The following is a 13096-nucleotide window of genomic DNA, read 5'->3' as shown; positions in this document are numbered from 1 at the left end:
AGAGGATGTTTGTTAATATATTTTTGTAAAACACTTATGCTTAACTACTTTTAGAGTTTATCACACTGATACGCGTCTACGATAAGCGTTATGTGTTCTAAGAAAATTTAAGCATACTTCGGTATGTCTGTTCTTAACAAATCACAAATGATATTATATATAATAATTATTACCTTCGTAGTAACAATTCTTGGTGTAGGTATAATTTCATAAATATTGTGCTGCAATGGATAAAAGTTGGATGGACAAGAAGAGGGGTTCAAGGGAATATTTTGAAGGTGTAGCAAAATTCATAGAATTTGCCTCTTTATCTGCGCGCAATGGGAAGATCTTGTGTCCTTGTGTGAAATGTGTGAATTTGATTTCAGTACTGCCAAATGTGGCACGTGATCATTGTTGGGGTTCGGGGATGCTTAACAATTACAAAGTTTGGAAATTTCATGGGGAATCGGCGGCTACCACGATGGCTACCGTATGTGGGAGCTCTCATGTGCAAGAAACCCTAAATGAATATGGTGATTTTCATGGGATGTTGCACGATTTGTGCCCCCCACATGAAATGGCACCCGAACCAATGGAAGAAGGTCCAACTGTGCAACATGCGGCTGAAGGGATGAATGATGAGGCCAATAAGTTTTACAAGATGATAGATGATGTAGAGAAACCTTTATATAAAGGTTGTACAAAATTTAGCATTTTCTTAGCCATTGTTGTGTTATTCCAGTTGAAGACTCTGTGTGGTTGGACGAACAAGTCATTTACTATGTTGCTTCAAGTTTTGAAGGATTTACTTCCTTCAGATGCCAAGTTGCCAAAAGACCATTATGAGGCTAAGAAGATAATCCGAGACTTGGGTTTGGGTTATGAGAAGATTCATGCTTGTCCTAATGATTGCATGCTATTTTGGAAGGACAATGTTAACCTCGACGCGTGTCCTTGTTGTACCGCGTCAAGGTGGAAAACAAATGAGACATCTGTTGCTAGTAAAAATGCTTCATCCAATAAGGGAAAGAAGAAAGCTGCAAAGATCCTACAGTGGTTCCCTTTAAAGCGAAGATTGCAACGGCTATTTCTTTCACCTGATTTGGCTAGTTCTATGAAATGGCATGTTAATGGTCGTACTGATGATGGGGTTATGCGGCATCCTGCTGACTCCGAGGCATGGAAAATGTTTGACACTAAGCATTTAGAATTCTCATCTGACCCTCGTAATGTCAGACTTGGATTAGCTGCGGATGGGTTCAACCCTTTTGGAATTATGAGTACTAGTCACAGTACATGGCCTGTCATGTTGGTCCCTTACAATCTCCCACCTTGGCTGTGCATGAAACGGTCATCTTTGATTCTATCAGCTGTTATTCCTGGTCCTACCTCACCAGGGCTTGCTATAGATGTGTACTTGCAACCATTAGTAGAAGAACTAAGGGAGTTATGGGATGTTGGAGTACAGGCATACGATGCATCTTCAAAAGAAATATTCCAATTGCGTGCAGCATTGATGTGGACTGTAAATGATTTTCCTGCATACACAGATTTGTCGGGTTGGAGTACCAAAGGTGGGTTGGCGTGTCCATCTTGTGCCATGGAGACCGACTCTCGGTATTTGAAAAATGGCCATAAATTCTGTTACATGGGACATAGGCGATGGTTGGATCTTGACCACAATTTCCGGGAAGAAGGTATGTTATTTGATGGATCTAATGATACACGATTGGCTCCTGTACCACCAGTCGCGTCACAAATTATTCCGGACACTGAACATTTAGTTGGACGTTGTCTGGGAAAGAAATGTCAACTTGCTTACAATAAAAGAAAGAGAGGGGAGGCAGATCGAAGTGGTTGGAAGAAGAGAAGTATATTATTCACCTTGCCTTATTGGGAGGATCACAAGTTGCGACACAATCTTGATGTGATGCATATAGAGAAGAATGTGATGGACAATATACTTAGCACACTGTTGAACTTGAAGGATCAAACGAAGGATAATTACAAGGCACGCCTTGACTTGGCGGACATGGGGATAAGGACTCAACTTCACCTACAACGAAGAAGTGATGATAAGTATATTATACCACCTGCTTGTTTTCATATGAGTTCATCGGAGAGAGATGGTTTCTTGCAAGTTTTGAAGGATGTAACAGTGCCTGATGGGTACGCATCCAATATCTCACGCCGTGTGAATATGAAAGAACGCAAGATTTCTGGTTTGAAAAGTCATGATAATCATATCTTGATGCAGCAACTTTTTCCCATAGCATTACGCGGGTCTTTGCCATCTTATGTTACTAGGCCTTTGATAAAGTTATCTTGCTTCTTCAGAGAGATTTGTTCCAAAACCCTTACTGTTTTAGATATTGCGACTATTGAGGCAGACATTGCAGTGACGTTGTGTGAATTGGAAAAAATATTTCCTCCATCCTTCTTTACAGTGATGGTACATTTGGTCATGCACTTAGCTGCTGAAGCCAAGATTGGTGGTCCAGTGCACTACCGGTGGATGTATCCCATTGAGAGGTAAGACGTATGTAATATTATTGATCAACTATGAGCTTCATGTGTGCGTTCGAATAACCATGGCCAATCATTAATCTTAATATTTTGTTATAGGTACCTTGGACGCCTTAAGTCTTACGTACGAAATAGAGCTACTCCAGAAGGGTCTATTGCTGAAGGATACATAGTAGAGGAGTGCTTAACATTTTGTTCACGGTATATGGAAGGAGTTGAAACTATATTCAATCGACCGACCAGGACGATTGAGGAGTCAACAGGGGTTGTTTCAATCGTGACACTAAGCAATAGAGAGTGGACCCAAGCCCATCGCTATGTTTTATTCAATTCTGAAAACATTAACCACTTTCGTGAGTAAGTACTACAAATTCGAATATGAGTGCACGTCAATCCATTGTACATTAGATCTATTAACCCTAATACAATTTCCTGCACAGGATGCACAAAAGATTGATGGAGGACGAACTCCGAAAAGGCCACCATCGTATATCCGAGGCCATTATATATAAGCACCACATGGAGAACTTTTGTAGTTGGTTTAGGTGTCATGTACGTATGACTGTTTCAACTTCTTAAACAAATTATGAGTACCATGGTTAGTTGTACTGATATGAATAATTTTGTTTTGATATGTTAGGTGATGTCATTGACTAGTGCTGATAGGGAAAGGGAGGGAGTTAGTGATACCCTTGCTGCACTGTCCAAATGGCCATATAATTATGTAAAGTGGCTGAAGCATTATGTCATAAATAGCTTAAAATTTAGGAGTGTAAAAGATGAGGTAAACAGAAAAATGCAAAATAGTGGAGTCAGTGTCGCTACTGATGGTGGCATTACATACTATGGTATTTTAAGTGATATAATCGAGTTGAATTATTCTGAGAATATCAAACATGTGTTATTCAAGTGTAAATGGGTTGATGACCAAAATAGGAGAGGATATAAGACTGATGAATTTGGGTTTCCTATGGTGAACTTTACACACTTCATACATGGTGGGGATGAAATGATAGATGAACCGTATGTCTTGGCATCTCAAGCTACACAAGTTTTTTATGTGGAGGACAAAAGACAGAAGGATTGGTATGTTGTTGTCAAAACTAAAGCTAGGGATGTCTTTGATGCCGGTGTTGGTCCCCAACGTGACGAGGACACATATAATGTTTCTGAGAATGTTCCGTACAATGTAACTAGTAATGAGGTTGTGAGTGACAACCTTGGTTGGGCTCGGGATGATGTAGAGGGAATGACAATTGATGCCTCTATCATTGCTCAAAGAGATCGTCATGAAGTAGACAACTTAGACGATTGTGAGTTTATTGATGATGAGTCCAACAATGAAGATGCCAACGAGGACGAGTACACCGATGATGAGTAGTGTAATTATTTAGTAGTGTATTATGTGTTTGGATGTTACAGTTATTAATGAAAATGTATGCCGAAATACCATTTGTTGGAATGAGTCTGTGTAGTATTTTATTTCTTTGTTAATGAAACATTAATGTTGTTAATGTCTTAAATTTCTACTTATTATGCATCTAATTCCTAGGTTCGGTCACTATTGGATTTGAAATTCATTTGTTATGAACTTGGATATATATTCATGTGGTGTTAGGGTTTCCTTTTGTTGTTGTTAAAGTGTTTGGCAAGGAGAAGCTCTTAAACTTCGATATGTGGCTTGTATATGTTGTTAGATATTAAAATTAGTTACTTTACTTTGTAAGCAATTGATTGTTGTCTATAATTAACATTTTCTTTGTGTTCTAAAGTTGTTGAACGCAGGAATGGGAAGAAAACGTCCATTGAAGTTTGTTCATGTTGGCGAAGGATCGTCACGTTTGAGACAGAGGAGGGAGGAGGAGCTGGAGGCCGGCTGTACTGCTGAGCAGTCAAGGGCCGATGCAAGTGCTAATGGGACACAACCCCTAGGTAGTGGACATGTCTTCAAATGTAACGTTTGATATTTATTACTAGACGCATAATTATGATGTTGTTGGCTGCAGTAATGAGAAGGGATCGTGGATTAACGGTGGTCGAAGTTGGCGAAGGAAATGGACGTTCACGACAAAGCGTGCAGGAGGAGCTGGACGCTGCCTTTGCGGCTGATCAGGCAAGAGGGGATGCAAGTGATGATGATGAGACGCAACCCCCAGGTAGTTTACATGTCTATGGACAATTTGAATTTGTAGTGTACAAATTTCCTTTAATATTAATAGTAATTAATACCATGGTTCGTTTACATGGTTTTTATTATGTTCTTCAGATAACAACGATAGGCTGCCCATTGCTTCTTTTGAATTTTTGAAAATATGAACTTTGTTAATTAACTTATTGTACTGAGTAATAAGTAAATTAGCAAAACGAATGGAAAAAAAAAGATTCAGTAATAATATAGTATGAAAATGTCCACATTTACCAAGAGCATATTCATGTTACTTGAGCACTTAAGCTATATACGGTAACTTCTGTAATTGTGAACTTAGAAATTTCATTCGTAATGGTGGTTTTTGAGTGTGCAGATGATGTAGTTCAAGAAACCCCAGCATCCAATAATTTGCGTAAAAAGCGTGGGAATACGTTACTTACGCGAATATGGAGTCTTCCACCTAACATGAAAATTGAATGTGAGTTAAATGCACGCGGGCAACCAATTGGGGAGAGCGGAAAAACATTCAAAAGGTGGTTGGGCACTTTTTGCCTCAGCCACGTCTATTGCCCACTTGTGCCAACTGCTTGGACACATGTCCCGACTAGCAACAAAGTAGATTGTTGGACGGAAATTGAGGTAGTATCAAATTAAGCTATTTTAAACTGTTATGTATAATTGTGTGTGTGGGAAGTCTCTGATTTTTTAGTAGGGTGGACTATTGTACTATGCTAACTCAATTTTTACAATGCAGAAATGGTGGATCATTGACCCAGAAATTATCCAACCAGCTGATCAAATGACTTGGGCAATGCACCAGCTGGGGGAATTGAGGAGGAATCGACAGGGCAAGTTGAAAAGGAAATGTTACAAAGATGATGCGTCGAGAGAAGATGTCATTCAAAGCAGACCAGATTGGGCTGACGAGACGGAGTTTATTCAGCTGGTTGACTATTGGTTTCATGAAGACACGCGGGTATGGAAGTTTTCTTGCTATTTTATCTATTAGTGGTGAAATGCAATATTTTAATATTTGAATTTACCGAGTGCAGTTTACGAACACACTGATTGTTTTTGTTTTCTTTTATTCGTAGACATTAAGTAGTACGAACAAAAGAAGTCGTGGTAAACAGAAAGAGATTGCAAGATCAGGGCCTATAAGTTTTGCCCAAACTGCAGACGATATGGTAAGAAATGAATTATATAACAACTACCCAGGGTTTAAATATTGTATAGAATTTTATATTCAAATGTAACGAATATAAAGAGTTTGATGAAACTAATGTACAGAAGAATTTTGAGCATTTTGTGTGAATTAATATGAATTGTTAGCCTTGCTTGCCTCATTAGTAGAATTCCGTAATAAAACGTCCAATACAATTGGCATGCATATGTTTGGTAGGTGCCTGCATACAACACATAGGAGTGATTAATGCAGAGTGATAATGATACACTATGTTTAAGGTACAATTGTAGGATGCTAGTTGGTGGTTTTGATTGATAAACATAGCTATCACACGATTGATTACAAAACTCATACTTTCATCTAAACTTAACTTGATTTAACTTGTGCATGGAAGAGAAAAAAAAAAAACAATGCATGAATGTACTATGAAAGTACACCTATACTTTTTTGAAAGTAAGTTTGTGAACCATTTTCCTACAAAGAAAGTAAGAATAAGTGAACCATTAAGTGTTGTCCTTCCTTGTAACATATTAAAAGAAAATTTTGTTTGAAAAAATGATTGTCATAGTTGAGTTGGAGGAATGTATTGAAGTTGATGAACCATTACGGAATATGCATCTGAAAAGTTGTGTACATTGTCATTTATTTTTAGTTAGAAACTTAGATTTTATATTACAACGGTGTAATTCTAAGTGCAAAATGCATTTTACGTAATATTGATTCAATGACAAACCATACAACTTGAGTGTATTAATAATTTCAATGAATATAAACATGTGTGTAATATTTACTCTTTTTCTTTAACCAGTTACACTTTGCTTCTCTACAATCCTTGTGTCATATGTATATTTACATGTTGGCCAAGGAATTAGGCAATGACATAGAACACCAAAGCTGGCTTCTATGCATAAAGATAGGGACCAAAACCACTTCATACTAAGCATTCGCATGAAGATAACAAAACTTGTCTTCTTCAACGTAATAATGTAAAAGTTTGTATTTTATTGTACATTATATTGCATGTTATGAGTGAAATTCTATTTGCTAAGTTTGGTTGTCGATTGCCGCTTCATATCACCAATGTAAATTTTTACTATTGCAATGAGAATGTTGAATATGTAGGCAAAAGAAACTGGGCAGGCAGTGGAGCGTGCCGTGCTTTTTGCGAAAGTATACAGCACCAAAGAAGGGCATCCTGTTACTCCTGATGTGGGGGAGAAGATTGTAAGTCGTATATCCTAACCTATTTCTTTTGTATTTTGTGCGGGAATTGTTTAGAGCAAGTACTATAACAGAAACAAATGACTGAAATTTTAAATCGTGGGAGCTCACTACAAGGATCACGGCACGAAGGAATCTTATGGTCAAAGGATGATACTTTTGCCCAAGTGATGGGGGCTGAACGCTCTGGACGTGTTCGTGGGGTGGGTTTTAGACCAACTCCATCAGGAAGAAATGGGTCTAACCGTTCATGCTACACACTTCCACCATCGTCCATTGAAACAGCTCATAGAATGACTGAATTGGAAACTTCGCACCAAACTTTGAAGGACCAACTTGCCCAGGTAGAGCAGAGGCATCAGGAGCAAATGGCGGACTTACATGAGCGCCATAAGGCAGAACTGACCTCAGCAATTGCCCAATCAGAAGCAAAGCATCAGATGCAAATGGCAGAGGTGATGAAAACAATGGGCGACATGTTACGTGATTTACGCCCACTTATAAGTGCTTCACAGCTGCAGTCTCAGGTACTAAAAATGCAAGTGTTTAATTTAATTTAAAGAAAATAGTGGTTTATTGCAATGATTTATTACGTTAGAAATAATACGATGTGTTTGATGTATTCAGGATAACACTGCATCTAAATGAAGACTCTTCGTGGATATTTTGTGATTGTATATTGTATTATATATAGATTGACAATATTTTGGCTATTCATGAAGGAATATGGTAGACATTATTATCATTTTGATATTATACACCGGTCAATCATGTCATTTGAAGATGGCCAATATTTTTTGTGCACAAAAAGCCTTGTAGTTGTATCTATTGTATATGTAGACAACTACATTGATGCGTTAACAACATGGAAGATCGACCAAGAGGATTAAATAGTGAAGCCATGCATTCTCATTGTAAGTTTGAAATATGAACAATACAATTTCGTAATTTGTGGTTTGATTTGTTTTCTTTATTGTTATTTTAGAACTTTTTGCTGGTTCAATTTGTGTAATTTTGTTGGATAGAAAAGTTTTCATTATTGCTCATGTTGATAATGACAAGTCGAGTCTTTGCTGATGGGCTTTTGGAGCGCACTAGGACCATTAAGAGAAAACATGGTCAGCCTCAGTACCTTCACAAGTTGCAGGTATGTCGGCACTTTTAAAAGATTTGTAAAATTTGTTGTTGTTTAGGAAGAATTTGACCTTTGGTATTCAAAGGAATTTGTCTTGCTTTCGAGTGGATTTGTTTAAGAGTGATGAGTGAAGTTTATACTTGTCACGTTGTGTAAGAAGAGACATGTATAGGGAATGATATGAAATTAATAGTGCTTTTGAGTGTATGACAACTGAGAAAAATTGGGTAAAAAGTTGCAAACCTTAGCAGTGCTTCAAAAAACAATAAAAATCTTCGAAACTATGTCAATTTTACTATAAATAGTTTCCAAATTAATGTGCAAGAGGATATAATTAGTGTCACATTAACAATAATTTGACAAGGGTGTGTTGAGCATTCCAATTGACATTTTGATGTTGCCAAGGAGTACATTTTCTACATGGACGTGCCTGGTCTGTCCAAGTCTGATATTCAGGTGTGTCTATCTTTCCCACCTTCCTACATTGCTATAGGGTTTTATTTTACAATATTGTGTTTATTGAATGCTGTGGTTGGACTTAGAAGTTTGTGGAATTTGATGAATCAGAGGTACAAGGTTGAAAGAGCTTGTACTAATAGTTGCACATCCCTTCGAACTTAAAAACTTTGTTCTAGTGTATATGAAGAAAGCAGTATTATTAGAAGATTTCATAGTAATTGTGGTTTGTAGTTTCATAATTTTGTTGATAATGGCACAATTTGCCACATTTTATCCTTATGTAAAGCTTGCTATGTCTAGTATAATGGTCTTTATGGCTAGCAAATGTTCATTGCCACATTTTAGAGTGTCTGTATTTATAGATGCAGCTGCTAATCTTGTCTAACTGCTGTCATTATATTTTTGTAGTGCCATTGAAACGTAAACTGTGTTCTACCTGGAAAGCAGCTTGGAGATGGGAAGGAACCCCTAGAAACATCTGTGTAATGTTTGTAGTTGAGGATGGTTGAAAATTCATATGTTAATGCTTGTTGCAACGTTTTTGCTGTATTGAACTGCATATTCGTTGAAAGTTGATAATTTTCCATAGTCTTTAAAGTTTGATTGAGATTGTGACAGGTTTGAGATTGTTATTTTGTTGCATGCGTTGGAATTTTGCAGGAATAAGAAGTTGGAATTGTGTATGTGACAGGTTTTATATACTGCGTTTGTAAAATTTATAGCAGCGTTTGTAAATGCATTTTACATTTTTTTTTTTTTAAAAAAGGTCTATAGCCGCGGTTTAAAAACGCAGCTATAGATAAATTCAAAAATGATACAAAGGTTATAGCCGCGTTTTTAAAACGCGGCCATAGTAATGGGCAATGGCCACGTTTTTATAAACGTGGCTTTAGCTCACCTATAGCCGCGTTTTTAAGTAGTCTTTGGCCGCATTTAAAACGCGGCTAACCTTGGTTCTAGGCATTCGGAAATTGCCCTATAGCCATGTTTTAAACGCGGCCATAGTAATGGGCAATGGCCATGTTTTAAAAACGCGGCTTTAGCTCACAACTATGGCCGCGTTTTTATGTAGTCTATGGCCGCGTTTTAAACGCGGCTAACCTTGATACTGAGCAATCGGCAATTGCCCTATAGCCACGTTTTGAGCGTGGCTATAGGACGTGGCTATGACCGCGGTTTTGAAACCGTGGCTAGAGTAAGTCCTATAGCCACGTTTATAAAAACGTGGCCATTGGTCCTGCCTATAGCCACGGCTGCAAAAAAACATGGCCATAGGCCTATAGTTACGCATTTTAGGCCATGGTTAAAAACGTGGCCTAAAAAAACGCGGCTATAGACCAAATCGTCCTATAGCCGTGTTTTGTTGAGCTATAGCCACGTTTTAAAAACGCGGCTATAGAACCATTTTTTTGTAGTGTGCATTCAACTTCTCTCTGTACATCATTGCCAGTCATGTAAGTTTGATTTTGTATTGATTTTATATTCATCAAAATTTTACCTTGACAAGTATCGTTTTAAAATCAAGGTTTTGTTGGTTTGCCTGTACTGTACACCTTTTAGATTTTAAAAGTACCAAAAAAGAAAAAAATCAAAAGCATTTATTGCATAAACACAAGAAGATATATTATTGGGTACTTCAGGAGTATCATAAATGCGTACTCACCCTTCTCACATAACTATGGATCTCACTAATTAAATTTATGGCGTAACCCACAATTCATGTGAGAGGGAGAAGTACGCATTTATGGTACTTCCAAAGTATTCAATAAATTTCTTTAATGCACTTACAATTACTAGTAAGTATGTGTTGCCTCTTGAGTGAGAAAATTTTAGATGTAATTTTTTTAATTATCAAATTATGTATTTAAATTTAGAATATTTGTTTAACATATGAGTATCTATTTAGCATGATAATTTCTTAGATCCTATTTACTAAAGATAGTATCTACTTACAATTTTTTTAATAAGAATAATAACAAATGCCGTCATCTTCCAATAATAAACAATTAAGTTTTAATAAAACATTGTCATAATATTTAAATTTTCGCAATAAATGATCACAGATTTTAATGAACACCTTTTTAAGAAAGAAAACAAATAAAAAAAGAATAAAATAACAAAGACATATGTCATTGAAGTTTCTATTAGATAAAATTATAATTCTAGAAGATTTAAACCTCTAATAAATTAGTGTTTTTTAGGTAACAAATAGAATACCATAGACGACTATTTTTACTTTCTAAGTATGACTAACACATAAAACTCAAAATTCACAAATAAAATTTTTGGGACATCAAAATTTAGCGAGGAATTTTAGATACTGCACAATGAAATATTCTAGAAATCATAATATTTTGTTAGGATTTGATTAAGACAATAACAACATGGACTATATGCTTGTCTACAAAAATATAAAGGATGAAATTATTCAACTTTAAATAATTTTTTGTTGTGGGGATGAAATTACCCCAAACGTATAGGGTGAAAGTACTTTTTTTTAATTATATTTTTTTGTTGGTAAAACTATGTGTTTTTTACTTTAAACAATATGTTAAAAAAAATTTAAAGTTTTGTTGGTTTTCATGAAAAAAGTTTAGATTTTAAAAATAACAATTTTAGTGAATCAAAAGAATTTATTTCGGAAACACAAAAAGAAAAATATTTAGATATAATGATCATAAATTGTGAAATAATTATTTTTATTCATTTGTGCAATTGAATGGATTATATATCTTGTACAATTGTATGAATATTATTGTTATTATTAATGTTTTTGTTTTACAATTATTATTATTATCTGGTTTGGATAGATGAGGAATTAATTGATGTTCAATGGCTCACTGGTCTTTTAGGTATTGGGAGCCTTTTGGAATTTTCTTTCTATCCAACGAGAGACGGCTTGCTGGCATAGGGCCTGTGTAAATAAGGAATGTAGCGAAAGTTCTTTCCATTGTGATCACAGTTTAGGAAATTACACATTTCTAAACGATGTTTGCATTATAAGTCCACCAAATACAACACCAAATACAACCTTCTTTGATTTTGGAGTATTTCTTGGAGTCCTTCAGTCTGGTGTTGTGCAGTCCAAAAGTTTCTCTGAAAAATTCTTTCAATGTTTTTGGTGGGGCTTGCGAAATCTAAGGTTTGTAGATATTTGAGTCTGCTGTTCCATATTTCTATTTCAGAATATTTTTTTACTATTAAGAATCATATGCGTATTGCATTATTCGTAAGAACTTATGGTACTTAATTTTTCAAGAGTTTCAATACGTTCCTCACATTAATTTTATTTTAATAATTTCCTTACATTTATTAAACCATAAGTTTATGGTAAAAATTTTGGTGTATCTCTTGGAAGTTTCTTCTCTTCCAAACTCATTTTTAACCATGTGATTTATAATCAATTTATCATAGGAGGTCCTGTACATTTTTGTTGTATCTGCTCATTTCTCCTCTGCCAGTTTTTTTTATATGATGTAAATAATCAATAATATATCATATACGAGGTCCTGTACGAATGTGTCATCACCCGTGTATACGTAATACAATATGTGTAGCATAAAATTATGTGATACGTATTCATGAAAAATTAAAGAAAAAAAGAAGAAGAAGAAGGTTATTTGATATCACTTAAGTTCAATATTTGATTGTTTTAGACCTAAGACAAAGAGGACTCATACCCGCTATCTCCTACTTATTGGGTTGGAGATGCTATTTATCCTAAAGGTCATTGGCTTGTTATCTCATTTTAGTTTCCTTACCTATTGCCTAAAATAGATATTGTCTTAACTTTTTTTTTTTCAACAAAAAGTTTGTAGATTAATTCCTACGTTTTTTATTGCACGTATGATTAATTTTAAGATAATTAGTATATCTAAGACATTATGGTTGCTCCGTTTTGCAGTTCTCTTGGACAAAACCTCCAAACAAGTAACTACGTCTGGGAAAGCCTCTTTACAATTCTTATTTCTCTCTTTGGATTAGTAAATTGATGGTTTAACCATCCAGGTGCAGCGCACTCATGCCTCTATATATTATACCTATGAAATTTTTTGTCTTGTGTCTTATTTTAAAGTTAATATGAGTTAATCATGACATTCATGACTTTATTAAGAATCATATGTGAACTATTTTTAAAAATTATTAAAATTAAATGAAAAAATATTAAAATTAATTTATATGATAAAAGCATATTAAATACAGATAAAATTTTATTGAAAAATAAAAATTTTCAAAATAATTTAAAATAAATAATGAAACTTTTTAAAAATTTGTTGATATTTTGATAATTGATCAATTTTTCGTTGGAATGAAATTTTAATTTTTTTTAAATATTTAGAATAAAGTTTTGTTTAATGACAAACCATGTTAATAATTGTAATGTACTTTACGTAAATCACATGGGCAAATTATGCTATTCAACTTATCATAACTATAA

The 13096-nt window shown here is 35.2% G+C and overlaps 1 protein-coding gene and 1 pseudogene across 1 annotated transcript; both read left to right on the top strand.

Annotated features, from left to right (window-relative positions):
- LOC142620129 (cyclic nucleotide-gated ion channel 1-like) overlaps nt 1-13096 on the top strand; it is a 32064-nt pseudogene that overhangs the window by 18100 nt on the left and 868 nt on the right.
- LOC142621223 (uncharacterized) lies at nt 5422-8175 on the top strand. The gene is made up of 5 exons (XM_075794543.1): nt 5422-5633; nt 5752-5844; nt 6966-7067; nt 7139-7591; nt 7692-8175. Exons 1-5 carry the CDS (start codon nt 5457-5459, stop codon nt 7710-7712), a joined length of 846 nt encoding a protein of 281 aa, XP_075650658.1. The 5' UTR covers nt 5422-5456; the 3' UTR covers nt 7713-8175.

Source organism: Castanea sativa, chromosome 12 (assembly GCF_040712315.1).
Source record: "Castanea sativa cultivar Marrone di Chiusa Pesio chromosome 12, ASM4071231v1".
NCBI classification, from domain to species: Eukaryota; Viridiplantae; Streptophyta; class Magnoliopsida; order Fagales; family Fagaceae; genus Castanea; species Castanea sativa.
Note: the sequence above shows the minus strand (reverse complement) of the source record. Positions and strands in the feature narration are given on the sequence as shown.